This window comes from Oncorhynchus mykiss, chromosome 30 (genome assembly GCF_013265735.2).
Source record: "Oncorhynchus mykiss isolate Arlee chromosome 30, USDA_OmykA_1.1, whole genome shotgun sequence".
NCBI classification, from domain to species: Eukaryota; Metazoa; Chordata; class Actinopteri; order Salmoniformes; family Salmonidae; genus Oncorhynchus; species Oncorhynchus mykiss.
In genome coordinates, this window is record NC_050570.1 from 1,706,561 (window position 1) to 1,721,436 (window position 14,876).

Here is a 14,876-nt window from a genome sequence, read left to right on the forward strand (position 1 = left end):
TCTTTCTGGGGTTTATTATGGATGCCCATTAGTGTTTATTATGGTTCCCCATTAGTTCCTGCCAAGGCAGCAGCTACTCTTCCTGGGGTTTATTACGGATCCCCATTAGTTCCTGCCAAGATAGCAGCTACTCTTCCTGTGGTTTATTATGGATCCCCATTAGTTCCTGCCAAGGCAGCAGCTACTCTTCCTGGGGTTTATTATGGATCCCCATTAGTGTTTATTATGGATCCCCATTAGTTCCTGCCAAGGCAGCAGCTACTCTTCCTGGGGTTTATTAAGGATCCCCATTAGTTCCTGCCAAGGCAGCAGCTACTCTTCCTGGGGTTTATTATGGATCCCCATTAGTTCCTGCCAAGGCAGCAGCTACTCTTCCTCTGGTTTATTATGGATCCCCATTAGTGTTTATTATGGATCCCCATTAGTTCCTGCCAAGGCAGCAGCTACTCTTCCTGGGGTTTATTAAGAATCCCCATTAGTTCCTGCCAAGGCAGCAGCTACTCTTCCTGGGGTCCAGCAAAATCAAGGCAGCTTACATAATTTTAAAAACACACTCACAGATTTCACAACACTCTGTGTGCCCTCAGGCCCCCAATATATTTATTACAGAATACACAACACACTGTGTGCCCTCGGGCCCCTACTCCACCACTACCACATATCTACAGTACTAAATGTATGTGTGTGTATAGTGCGTATGTTATCGTGTGTGTGTATGCATGTGTCTGTGCCAATGTGTGTGTCTCTTCACAGTACCAGCTGTTCCATAAGGTGTATTTTGATCTGTTTTTTAAATCTGATTCTACTGTTGCATCAGTTACCTGATGTGGAATAGAGTTCCATGTAGTCATGGCTCTATGTAGTACTGTGGAATAGAGTTCCATGTAGTCAGGGCTCTATGTAGTACTGTGGAATAGAGTTCCATGTAGTCATGTCTCTATGTAGCACTGTGGAATAGAGTTCCATGTAGTCATGGCTCTATGTAGTACTGTGCACCTCCCATAGTCTGTTCTGTACTTGGGGACTGTGAAGAGACCTCTGGTGGCATGTCTTGTGGGGTATGCATTTTTATCCGAGCTGTGTGCCAGCAGTTCAAACAGACAGCTCGCTACCTTCAGCTTGTCAACACTTCATACAAAAACACGTAATGAGGAAGTCAAATCTCTCTTCCACTTTGAGCCATGAGAGATTGACATGCTTGTCATCAATGTTACTTTTTAAACCACAACATCAAAGAGATGGGTCTATATGAACTGTTATTAGTGACCATGTATTTCTAGGACCTGGTATTTGTATAAGGACAGGTCTGAAGCCAGTGGTTAAGGTCAGAACCATGTATTTCTAGGACCTGGTATTTGTATAAGGACAGGTCTGAAGACAGTGGTTAAGGCCTGAACCATGTATTTCTAGGACCTGGTATTTGTATAAAGGCAGGCCTGAAGCCAGTGGTTAAGGCTTGAACCATGTGTTTCTAGGACCTGGTATTTGTATAAGGACAGGTCTGAAGACAGTGGTTAAGACCTGAACCATGTATTTCTAGGACCTGGTATTTGTATAAGGACAGGTCTGAAGCCAGTGGTTAACGTCAGAACCATGTATTTCTAGGACTTGGTATTTGTATAAAGGCAGGCCTGAAGCCAGTGGTTAAGGTCAGAACCATGTATTTCTAGGACCTGGTATGTATATAAGGACAGGTCTGAAGCCAGTGGTTAAGGTCAGAACCATGTATTTCTAGGACCTGGTATGTATATAAGGACAGGTCTGAAGCCAGTGGTTAACGTCAGGACCTGGTATTTGTATAAGGACAGGTCTGAAGCCAGTGGTTAAGGTCAGAACCATGTATTTCTAGGACTTGGTATTTGTATAAAGGCAGGTCTGAAGCCAGTGGTTAAGGTCAGAACCATGTATTTCTAGGACCTGGTATGTATATAAGGGCAGGTCTGAAGCCAGTGGTTAACGTCAGAACCATGTATTTCTAGGACCTGGTATTTGTATAAGGGCAGGTCTGAAGCCAGTGGTTAAGGTCAGAACCATGTATTTCTAGGACCTGGTATTTATATAAAGGCAGGTCTGAAGCCAGTGGTTAAGGTCAGAACCATGTATTTCTAGGACTTGGTATTTGTATAAAGGCAGGTCTGAAGCCAGTGGTTAAGGTCAGAACCATGTATTTCTAGGACCTGGTATTTGTATAAGGACAGGTCTGAAGCCAGTGGTTAAGGTCAGAACCATGTATTTCTAGGACCTGGTATTTGTATAAGGACAGGTCTGAAGCCAGTGGTTAAGGTCAGAACCATGTATTTCTAGGACCTGGTATTTGTATAAGGACAGGTCTGAAGCCAGTGGTTAAGACCTGAACCATGTATTTCTAGGACCTGGTATTTGTATAAGGACAGGTCTGAAGCCAGTGGTTAAGGCCGGTGTAGCTTGATGACTTCCTCCAGCTTCATGGCAGTCTTCAGGTCTCCCTGGACCTTGAGTCGCCCAGTGGAGTAGGCTGCGAAGGGTCGTAGGGTTCCCTCGAACATAGCCAGCAGGTCCTGGTCCGTCATACTGAGGGTGACGTCTGGTACCTGGCCCTCTGGAGGGGACCCTGGTCCGGCTGAGCCACTACCTACACACAGAGGAGGAGGGGAACTCACTGTTAGTTTGTTACTCTGTTACTCTGTTAGTCTGTTACTCTGAAATGCAGTTTGGACACAAAAGCAACATATCTGACAGAGATGATGGGATAATGACTTACTAAATACAGACTAAGCCCTAAACCAGAAAGCATGTTAAATCCTATTGAAAGTTATCTTTCATGAGGGACGAATGTGTCTGGGGAAACTGGCCCTAAAAAGGTTTATCTTATAAAACACAGGCCGGAGGGATAGAGACTGTTACCATAACTACAGAGGTCAAGTCATTTGCTTTACATGACAAAGGAGGGCCAAATAATATGTTTGCAAAAACTTTCACGCCAGTTTCCCAGACCTAGAAGAAATCATCATCGGAGAATGCTTTTTGTCCAGAACAAGTCTGGGAAACCGGCCCTATAAGACTCTATAGGATGACAGTTTGTCGTTGTCTCACCTTGGCTGAGGTCTACGTAATAGCTTGTCTGTTGTCCGTCAGGCGATTGGAGGAGGAACAGGAAGCAGGCTCCCACCTGACTGACCAGAGACTCTGAGAGGAGAAGGCCCTCGTACAGTTCCAGCACTGACATGGGCCTGGTTACAGCTCCGGTACGACTTATAGCCAGGGGAGCACTGCTCACCTCGTCTGAGAAGCTGATGCTGTCCTCTGAGGACACAGAGATACAGATAAGCTGATGCTGTCCTCTGAGGACACAGAGATACAGATAAGCTGATGCTGTATAGTAAAAATAAAATGTAAAACTTGAATGAGTAGGTGTGCCCAAACTTTTGACTGGTACTGTATATATACACACAGTGGGGAGAACAAGTATTTGATACCCTGCCGATTTTGCAGGTTTTCCTACTTACAAAGCATGTAGAGGTCTGTAATTTTTATCATAGGTACACTTCAACTGTGAGAGACGTAACCTAAAACAAAACTACAGAAAATCACATTGTATGATTTGTAAGTAATTCATTTGCATTTTATTGCATGACATAAGTATTTGCTCACCTACCAATCAGTAAGAATTCCGGCTCTCACAGACCTGTTAGTTTTTCTTTAAGAAGCCCTCCTGTTCTCCACTCATTACCTGTATTAACTGCACCTGTTTGAACTCGTTACCTGTATAAAAGACACCTGTCCACACACTCAATCAAACAGACTCCAACCTCTCCACAATGGCCAAGACCAGAGGGCTGTATAAGGGCATCAGATATCAAATTGTAGACCTGCACAAGGCTAGGATGGGCTACAGGACAATAGGCAAGCAGCTTGGTGAGAAGGCAACAACTGTTGGCGCAATTATAAGAAAATGGAAGAAGTTCAAGATGACGGTCAATCACCCTCGGTCTGGGGCTCCATGCAAGATCTCACCTCGTGGGGCATCAATGATCATGAGGAAGGTGAGGGATCAGCCCAAAACTACACGACAGGAGCTGGTCAATGACCTGAAGAGAACTGGGACCACAGTCTCAAAGAAAACCATTAGTAACACACTACGCCGTCATGGATTAAAATCCTGCAGCGCACGCAAGGTCCCCCTGCTCAAGCCAGCGCATGTACAGGCCCGTCTGAAGTTTGCCAATGACCATCTGGATGATCCAGAGGAGGAATGGGAGAAGGTCATGTGGTCTGATGAGACAAAAATAGAGCTTTTTGGTCTAAACTCCACTCACTGTGTTTGGAGGAAGAAGACGGATGAGTACAACCCCAAGAACACCATCCCAACCGTGAAGCATGGAGGTGGAAACATCATTCTTTGGGGATGCTTTTCTGCAAAGGGGACAGGACAACTGCACCGTATTGAGGGAAGGATGGTTGGGGCCATGTATCACGAGATCTTGGCCAACAACCTCCTTCCCTCAGTAAGAGCATTGAAGATGGGTCGTGGCTGGGTCTTCCAGCATTACAATGACCCGAAACACACAGCCAGGGCAACTAAGGAGTGGCTCCGTAAGAAGCATCTCAAGGTCCTGGAGTGGCCTAGCTAGTCTCCAGATCTGAACCCGATAGCAAATCTTTGAAGGGAGCTGAAAGTCCATATTGCCCAGCGACAGCCCCGAAACCTGAAGGATCTGGAGAAGGTCTGTATGGAGGAGTGGGCCAAAATCCCTGCTGCAGTGTGTGCAAACCTGGTCAACAACTACAGGAAATGATCTCAGGTATGATCTCTGTAATTGCAAAAAAAGGTTTCTGTACCAACTATTAAGTTCTGCTTTTCTGATGTATCAAATACTTATGTCAGGCAATAAAATGCTAATTAATTACTTAAAAATCACAGATTACAGACCTCTACATGCTTTGTAAGTAGGAAAACCTGCAAAATCGGCAGTGTATCAAATACTTGTTCTCCCCACTGTGTGTATATATATATATATATATAAGTTTGGACACACCTCCTGAGTGGCGCAGCGGTCAAAGGCACTGCATCTCAGTGTTAGAGGCGTCAGGGTAGGCCGTCATTGTAAATAATAATATGTTCTTAACTGACTTGTCTAGTTACTGACTATGACTGGTCCACCTAGCTATCTGGAGATGAATGTACTGACTATGACTGGTCCACCTAGCTATCTGAAGGTGAATGTACTGACTATGACTGGTCCACCTAGCTATCTGGAGATGAATGTCCTGACTATGACTGGTCCACCTAGCTATCTGGAGATGAATGTACTGACTATGACTGGTCCACCTAGCTATCTGGAGATGAATGTACTGACTATGACTGGTCCACCTAGCTATCTGGAGATGAATGTACTGACTATGACTGGTCCACCTAGCTACCTGGAGATGAATGTACTGACTATGACTGGTCCACCTAGCTATCTGGAGATGAATGTACTGACTATGACTGGTCCACCTAGCTATCTGGAGATGAATGTACTGACTATGACTGGTCCACCTAGCTACCTGGAGATGAATGTACTGACTATGACTGGTCCACCTAGCTATCTGGAGATGAATGTACTGACTATGACTGGTCCACCTAGCTACCTGGAGATGAATGTACTGACTATGACTGGTCCACCTAGCTATCTGGAGATGAATGTACTGACTATGACTGGTCCACCTAGCTATCTGAAGATGCATGTACTGACTATGACTGTGATATGAGGTTGTCCCACCTAGCTTTCTAAGTGCCCTCATCAACACTACCCAGGTGAAGGTGTTACTAATGAAAACAGGTTTACTGGGTGACTGTACCTGTCCTAACCAGGGGAGGTCCATTGTGACTGTATCTGTCCTAACCAGGGGAGGTCCATTGTGACTGTATCTGTCCTAACCAGGGGAGGTCCATTGTGACTGTACCTGTCCTAACCAGGGGAGCTCCATTGTGACTGTGTAACTGTACCTGTCCTAACCAGGGAAGGTCCATTGTTACTTTGTAACTGTACCTGTCCTAACCAGGGTAGCTCTATTGTTACTGTACCTGTCCTAACCAGGGGAGGTCCATTGTTACTATGTAACTGTACCTGTCCTAACCAGGGAAGGTCCATTGTTACTGTGTGACTATCTGTCCTAACCAGGGGAGCTCCATTGTGACTGTGTTACTGTACCTGTCCTAACCAGGGGAGCTCCATTGTAACTGTACCTGTCCTAACCAGGGAAGGTCCATTGTGACTGTACCTGTCCTAACCAGGGAAGGTCCATTGTGACTGTACCTGTCCTAACCAGGCAAGGTCCATTGTGACTGTACCTGTCTTAACCAGGGGAGGTCCATTGTTACTATGTGACTGTACCTGTCCTAACCAGGGGAGGTCCATTGTGACTGTACCTGTCCTAACCAGGGAAGGTCCATTGTGACTGTACCTGTCTTAACCAGGGGAGGTCCATTGTTACTATGTGACTGTACCTGTCCTAACCAGGGGAGGTCCATTGTGACTGTACCTGTCCTAACCAGGGAAGGTCCATTGTGACTGTACCTGTCCTAACCAGGGGAGCTCCATTGTGACTGTGTAACTGTACCTGTCCTAACTAGGGGAGCTCCATTGTGACTGTGTTACTGTACCTGTCCTAACCAGGGTAGCTCTATTGTTACTCTACCTGTCCTAACCAGGGGAGCTCCATTGTTACTATGTGACTGTACCTGTCCTAACCAAGGGAGGTCCATTGTGACTGTACCTGTCCTAACCAGGGGGGCTCCATTGTTACTATGTAACTGTACCTGTCCTAACCAGGGGAGGTCCATTGTTACTATGTGACTGTACCTGTCCTAACCAGGGGGGCTCCATTGTTACTATGTTACTGTACCTGTCCTAACCAGGGGAGGTCCATTGTTACTATGTGACTGTACCTGTCCTAACCAGGGGAGGTCCATTGTTACTATGTGACTGTACCTGTCCTAACCAGGGGGGCTCCATTGTTACTATGTTACTGTACCTGTCCTAACCAGGGGAGGTCCATTGTTACTATGTGACTGTACCTGTCCTAACCAGGGGGGCTCCATTGTTACTATGTTACTGTACCTGTCCTAACCAGGGGAGGTCCATTGTTACTATGTGACTGTACCTGTCCTAATCAGGGGAGGTCCATTGTTACTATGTGACTGTATCTGTCCTAACCAGGGGAGGTCCATTGTTACTATGTGACTGTACCTGTCCTAACCAGGGGAGGTCCATTGTGACTGTACCTGTCCTAACCAGGGGAAGTCCATTGTGACTGTACCTGTCCTAACCAGGGGAGCTCCATTGTTACCGCCAGCCATATTGCCCAGGAAGTGCATAGCCAGTTGTTGTATGGGTCCGGCCAGGCCCTCGAGACCAGGAATAGAGGGGGGTAGGATGACCGAGCCAGGCCCAGATGAATGGTCCTCTGGGGGCTTCAGGACAGCACCTACAGTCAGCTCCACCCTGTCTACCTCCAGACCCCAGGGCTTGGTCATCTCATTGATGTCCATCTGGGAAAAAAAGGTTAAGAAACCACGGTGATTTCACATCCTCTCTCCTTCTATAAAACACTTTGTAGGAGAGGACCTAAACGGAGGAACTGCAATGGGTTTTCAGAAGGAGGCGAGGAGAGAGGAAGTGAGGGAAGATGGAGAGAGGGAACATCCACTTCAACGGTACAAGAGATGTTATGAGTACTAACATACCAAGATACAGTGACCCTAACAGATTAGATGATAACTGTGACCTGATGCATATTAGGGCTGGGCGATAAGACTGTATTTTACTATATATCAGTTTGGCTTTTCACTTGACCTTCTATAACGGTATTTCAATGTTTGGTTTGTTAAATGTGATATTGCTACGTCAAAGATTATGGATATACTGACAAGATACATGTCTCTCAACCCTGACAATGGGAATCATTGTCCACAAAGCGGCACGGAGGGCTGTCTAGCTCCCGCCTATCCTTTCTTTGGATTGGTGGATACATCTCAATATTATAATTATTATTATTTTTGTTTTTTATATTTGATGAGGGTTGTTGAGGTCAACCGTCTGTTTTCAATGGAGAGAGACGCTATGATACTAACCTCATACCATTTCTCTGGCTACGTGAAGTAGCTAAGAGAAAACATTTAATGTAGCCAAAGATTATAGGGTCCCCTAGAAAACGCTGACCAACACTTTGGTTCCTACCCCTGTCACAATAACTCCTCCCTGGCATTTTCATTTGTTGTCATGTCAAACACTGTATTCAAAGTGCCCTCTATAATATTCTAACTATAGAATTAGAATTAATCATTATATTTCCAACAGTTCATCCAAGAGTTTTGATCTAAATCGCATTTGCAATATTAGGTTAACAAATAAAACCTAGATTTATTTGCCCATATCTTGCAGCCCTGTGTGGCAGTGTGGAAATGATCTCAGATGAGTGCAGGAAATACAGAAATGAATGAAAATGCTGAAATCTTTTTGGGGTTGAAGTTTAATTGAACAAAATGGGTAAATTGTAAGTTAGTCTAACTATCCAGCTATTTAAACCTGTAGTATGGATGGATGTAGATACGCAGACCCACGAGCCACTGCAGCCCACGAGCCACTGCAGTTTTTTGTGGTCTCACCCCCATCAAAGTTGCCCATCCCTGCTATAAACCAATCAGAATGGAGAAAGACCCATTGAAATCACTTAGAATGTTATGTGTTGTCACCCTAGGGTGACACACTACTAACATAAAACTGTCATAAATTTGAAAAATAATGTGAAATTATATTTTTGCCATATCGCCCAGCACGAATGCATATTAAGTGTTATATTTAAATACACTGAACAAAAATATAAATGCAACATGTTAAGTGTCTCATATTTCATGAGCTGAAATAAAATATCCCTGAAATATTCTGTAAGCACAAAAAGCTTCTTTCTCTAACATTTTGGCCCCAAATTTGTTTACATCCCTGTTAGTGAGCATTTCTCCTTTGCCAAGATAATCCATCCACCTGAAAGGTGTGGCGTATCAAGAAGCTGATTAAAAATCATAATCATTTCATAGGTGCACCTTGTGCTGGGGACAATAAAAGGCCACTCTAAAATGTGCCGTTTTGTCACACAAAACAATGCCACAGATGTCTCAATTTGAGGGAGCGTGCATTTGGCAGTACGTTCAACCTGCCACACAACCACAGACCACGTGTATGGCATCATGTGGGCGAGCGATTTGCTGATGTCAACGTTATGAACAGAGTGCCCCATACCGTGACGAGATCCTGAGACCCATTGTCGTGCCATTCATCCTCCCATCACCTCATGCTTCAGCATGATAATGCACGGCCCCATGTTGCAAGGATCTGTACACAATTCCTGGAAGCTGAAAATGTCCCAGTTCTTCCATGGCCTGCATACTCACCAGACATGTCACCCATTGAGCATGTTTGGGATGCTCTGGATTGACGTGTACAACAGCGTGTTCCAATTCCCACCAATATCCAGTAACTCAGCAGCCATTGAAGAGGAGTGGGACAACACAGGCCACGATCAACAGCCTGATCAACTCTATGTGAAGGAGATGTGTCGCGCTGCATGAGGCAAATGGTCACACTAGATACTGACTGGTTCTCTGATCCACACCAGATACTGACTGGTTTTCTGATCACACCAAATACTGACTGGTTTTCTGATCCACACCCCTACCTTTTTATTAAAGGTATCTGTGACCAACAGATGCATATCTGTATTCCCAGTCATGTGAAATCCATAGATTAGGGCCTAATACATTTATATAAATTGACTGATTTCCTCATGTGAACTGTAACTCAGTAAAAATCTCTGAAAATTGTTGCATGTTGAGTTGCTATTTTTGTTCAGTGAATGATGTGTACTGCTGCCTCACCCCAAGGTATTCTCCCAGTTTGATTCTCTCAGTCTGAATCTCCCTGACGCTCTTCCTGCCCAGGCTGGTTGTCATGGCGTTGTGGGCAGTGAGGCGTGTGGAGGCGTTAAGATCCTGAACCGACACCACTGACATCACCGGGCTCCAGATACGGAACTGGATATCTGCCCCTACAGACACCACACCTCCGTCCCTGGTAGTAACCTGTTTATACCGCAGCAGAGAGAGGGTTATAACTGTTATAGAGAGGGTTATAACTGTTAGAGATTATAACTGTTAGAGATTATAACTGTAATAGAGAGGGTTATAACTGTTATAGCGGGTTATAACTGTTATAGAGAGGGTTATAACTGTTATAGAGATTATAACTGTAATAGAGAGGGTTATAACTGTTATAGAGATTATAACTGTAATAGAGAGGGTTATAACTGTTATAGTGGGTTATAACTGTTATAGAGAGGGTTATAACTGTTATAGAGAGAGTTATATAACTAGATATCTGCTCCTACAGACACCACACCGCCGTCCCTGGCAGGGACCTGTGTCAGTGCTCTGTAGTGGTGACCTGTAGATGTGTTGGTGTGGAGTAGTGGTTACTTAGGGCACTATAATTTACATTTGAGTCCTTTAGCAGACAGTCAGAACTAAAAACAGCAGTTTGATTTGTACCCTGCACATCATTAATGTTTGAGCTAGATTGTGTGTGTGTGTGTGTGTGTGTGTGTGTGTGTGTGTGTGTGTGCGTGTACCTGGCATGGAGGGATGTTGAAGGCCCGGGTTCGTAGGTCAACTCTCTGCCATTGGTCAATAAGAGGCAGAAGCAACACCACTCCTGGCCCTTTAGGAGGACGTACTCTGCCCAGACGAAACACTACGATGCGCTGGTAGTTAGGGACAACCTGTAGGACAGATATTCCTGTTAATAAATCAACAGAGATAGTGTGTTCCCTTCAGTACGAACCAGCCTGATATGGGAAGGGTATGAAGGTGTGTGTTACCTTCAGTACGAACCAGCCTGATATGGGGAAGGTTATGAAGGTGCAGATATAGACCATGAAGCAGACAATAACATTGCAGATCCAGGACAGCCATCCCTGAGTGGAGTCTGGAGAATAGAGAAGAGATGTTAGGTTTGATCTTGGAGCTAATCAAATACATTTGAGAAATACGAACCAGTCCATCACAGTCTACCTAATCATAATTATAAATAGTGTAGAGAACAGATGGAGCGGGTGTTCGGTGTGAACGCATTGCACCAATATCGCTACACTGCCCACCGCTAACGGGAAGGCTCGTGCCCGCATGCTACAACTTTCTTTCAAGCCACTTCACATGTCCGCATACGCGTTGCGTTGGCCTCCCGCCATCCTACTTCTGACACCAGTGTAGCAAACAGGGGGGAATGGGAAACGAACCTTGGTCTCGAGTATAGCGTGGATCACTACTACAATACAGTACTTGCATACCAAGCTAACATATGACAGCTGTTGTTGCAAGAAGAAATTGCTGGAAAAAAACTGAGCAACGATGTGTTAGGTAGCTAGTACCGACGTTGTATGTAACGTTATCTAACTAACGAGTCGTGCATTCATTTAGCCAATACTTACCACTGTAGTCGTTGTCTCTAACATTGGGGATGTAGTCAAACGAATGTCCTTTATGATGGTGGAATGGAGATTGGACGAAGCTTTCTGTCGCCACGAACAACCCCGGTTTGGCTGTGATCAAATCTCGTTGCGGTAAAGACTGATATCCAGACGCTTTATTATACATTGTCCTGTAAACTTTAACGCTCAATAACGACCTCACTAAATAAGTTAAATATGTGTGTATTTATGGACAAAATCATGGCATTAAATATATGTTTTAAAAGTCAAATTATCGATTTTTTTGTATGTATTTTATTGGCAGCAAGTGCGTTACTTCCGTGTTTACCTGTTGCTCGGCTGTAGGGCAAAGTGCAGCTTGAGGAGAGAGTTAGGAATACACTGCCATCTAGCGGACGGCTGGTCTGTGTTCCGGTCTAACGTTACACTCCTTGTTCTCTATGCTCCACCAAACATGGCACTGCACTTCGATAACTTAAGTTTACTTTTAGTAACTTCATTTTAGGACAAAATCAATAAAGCCTTCACTGATACTCACGGCCCCGCACCCTCCTTTCGTTTGTCCTGTACTTATTGTTCTATTGTTTCTATCCTATTGGCCCGTTCAAGAAGATATCTGCATATTTCCGTTAGGGAACGCCTACTCTGTGTGCAATAACTCAATTCACCTTTACACTCCTTTTAAACAACTTGAGCAAAGATTAAAGTCTAATGTAGTCCACTCTGTTCATATCAGATTCTAGTTTTGGGAACAGAAAACTGTATTGTGATACAAATGTTTCATCGATGAGAAAATGTGCAGAATTTCAGCCAAAATCGATATCCTTCCATCTTGTCCCACTGCCGGACACTGGGCTTCCTCTCACTGCCATAATGATGGTGAGTGGAAACGCCAAGCGGATGCTTCACATTTATACATCCGGTGAAATATCTGTCTCATCGTTCTATCTGTGGCTGAACGTTTTCACCGCCTCCCACGCCATGTTCGCGCTGCCCAACGGTCCCTCGCCATTTGTCACCGCTTTCCTTCCATTGAAAATGAATGTGAAGCGGTGTTTCACCGTGTCGGTACACGCATCACCTCTTCCTCTCTGCGGAAACTAGCGAGCGAACCAGCGTCCCTCAGTCTCACTATATGTAGAACGTGTATCTGATGCTGTCTGGTCAGAAACAGTATGACATGCCCCTTATGTCCAGACGGTATCAGATATATGGTCTACACGGAGACAGAGCTGTTTCGCTCTCTCGGATGCTTTATCTGAGATGGAGTCTTTCTCGGTCAAATACATTAGAAATAAATACATTATCTGGATGGGCAAGGAGGTACGATAGGGCGGACCAGGACTCATAGGCCCCGTCCATAAATCCGGCCATATAGCCAGGTGCATGATGAGATTATTATGGACAAAAGTGCAAGATTCATTTTACTTGTCGAATGGCGGCTAAGCATCGACAATCATGTCACCAGAATAAGACCCTTGATATTTATTGAAAGGAGCATCAACCTCATCTCTGTGCACTTTCACCACCCTGTGAAGTTACTCATCATGTATTTAATTTGTAGCCTAATAAACTGAATGCTTTCCTACGATGTGATGGCATTTTTTTAAATCAGAAAAGTACTTTTTTTGCATAAAAAATGTCTTACATAAAAAGGTTGGATGGAAACCTGGTTGATGTCAAGCCATTTACAGGATGCTGGAATTATACACTATATTCCAAAATCATGTGCATTAATATTGGAGTCATGTTGTATATTTGTTGAATATTCCAGGTGTATTATACTTCTTCGCCACAAGATGGGGACATCGAGTCATTTTTCAGGTTCATTTTATACATCTTGAATACTAAAATGGATGATGGTTTATTATGATGTTGTGAATGTGAGATTACACATGGAAACAATTTATTTTATTATAGTAAATTAGGAATTATTAGAAATGGTTAAATCCACAATATGATCACAATGATCTTGTTAGACATTTCGATAGTTGTTTTGTTTGTTGGCATATCATACGGCAGATTGATGGAGAATTGCTGTGGGAGTGCTATTTATATCCCGTCGACTAATGATCATTCATCCATGCTGCGTGTGTCCCGTCATTGCAGCGTTGGAAATAAATGAACTAGTTAAATAAAGGTTCAGTTTAAAATTAAAATAAATCCATCCACTGCTCCTTCCTGTGTTGCCTCACTGACTTGAGGGACGGGACCAGGCTTTGTGGGAAAGGGAATTGTAATGCTGAAACAGGAAAGGGAGAGGGAATTGTAATGCTGAAACAGGAAAGGGAGATGGAATTGTAATGCTGAAACAGGAAAGGGAGGGGGCATTGTAATGCCGAAACAGGAAAGGGAGAGGGCATTGTAATGCCGAAACAGGAAAGGGAGAGGGCATTGTAATGCAGAAACAGGAAAGGGAGGGGGCATTGTAATGCCGAAACAGGAAAGGGAGAGGGCATTGTAATGCCGAAACAGGAAAGGGAGAGGGCATTGTAATGCCGAAACAGGAAAGGGAGAGGGCATTGTAATGCCGAAACAGGAAAGGGAGAGGGCATTGTAATGCCGAAACAGGAAAGAGAGAGGGCATTGTAATGCTGAAACAGGAAAGGGAGGGGGCATTGTAATGCTGAAACAGGAAAGGGAGAGGGCATTGTAATGCTGAAACAGGAAAGGGAGAGGGCATTGTAATGCTGAAACAGGAAAGGGAGAGGGCATTGTAATGCTGAAACAGGAAAGGGAGGGGGCATTGTAATGCTATAACAGGAAAGGGAGGGGGCATTGTAATGCTGAAACAGGAAAGGGAGAGGGCATTGTAATGCTGAAACAGGAAAGGGAGAGGGCATTGTAATGCTGAAACAGGAAAGGGAGAGGGCATTGTAATGCTGAAACAGGAAAGGGAGGGGGCATTGTAATGCCGAAACAGGAAAGGGAGAGGGCATTGTAATGCCGAAACAGGAAAGGGAGAGGGCATTGTAATGCCGAAACAGGAAAGGGAGAGGGCATTGTAATGCTGAAACAGGAAAGGGAGAGAGCATTGTAATGCCGAAACAGGAAAGGGAGAGGGCATTGTAATGCCGAAACAGGAAAGGGAGAGGGCATTGTAATGCCGAAACAGGAAAGAGAGAGGGCATTGTAATGCCGAAACAGGAAAGGGAGAGGGCATTGTAGTGCCGAAACAGGAAAGGGAGAGGGCATTGTAATGCCGAAACAGGAAAGGGAGAGGGCATTGTAATGCCGAAACAGGAAAGGGAGAGGGCATTGTAATGCCGAAACAGGAAAGGGAGAGGGCATTGTAATGCCGAAACAGGAAAGGGAGAGGGCATTGTAATGCCGAAACAGGAAAGGGAGGGGGCATTGTAATGCCGAAACAGGAA

At 44.6% G+C, this 14,876-nt stretch overlaps 1 protein-coding gene across 5 annotated transcripts; it reads right to left on the reverse strand.

Annotated features, from left to right (window-relative positions):
* Window positions 1–1,273: 1,273 nt before the first annotated feature.
* Window positions 1,274–12,280, reverse strand: stoml1 (stomatin (EPB72)-like 1). Of its 5 annotated transcripts, none has more exons than XR_005040920.1 (8): window positions 11,503–11,863; window positions 10,894–11,000; window positions 10,645–10,794; window positions 9,896–10,099; window positions 7,282–7,513; window positions 3,073–3,282; window positions 1,788–2,611; window positions 1,274–1,413 (listed from the first exon to the last, which is right to left on the reverse strand). XR_005040920.1 is itself a non-coding variant. In XM_036969036.1 (8 exons), the coding sequence occupies exons 1-8, from the start codon at window positions 11,666–11,668 to the stop codon at window positions 2,344–2,346; spliced, it is 1,272 nt and encodes a 423-aa protein (XP_036824931.1). In that variant the 5' UTR covers window positions 11,669–12,280; the 3' UTR covers window positions 1,274–2,343. The 5 variants fall into 5 exon arrangements, 2 of the variants coding, with proteins under 2 accessions (XP_036824931.1, XP_036824930.1); XR_005040919.1 differs by having other exon boundaries at window positions 1,274–1,543; XR_005040918.1 differs by having other exon boundaries at window positions 1,274–1,738.
* Window positions 12,281–14,876: the final 2,596 nt, after the last annotated feature.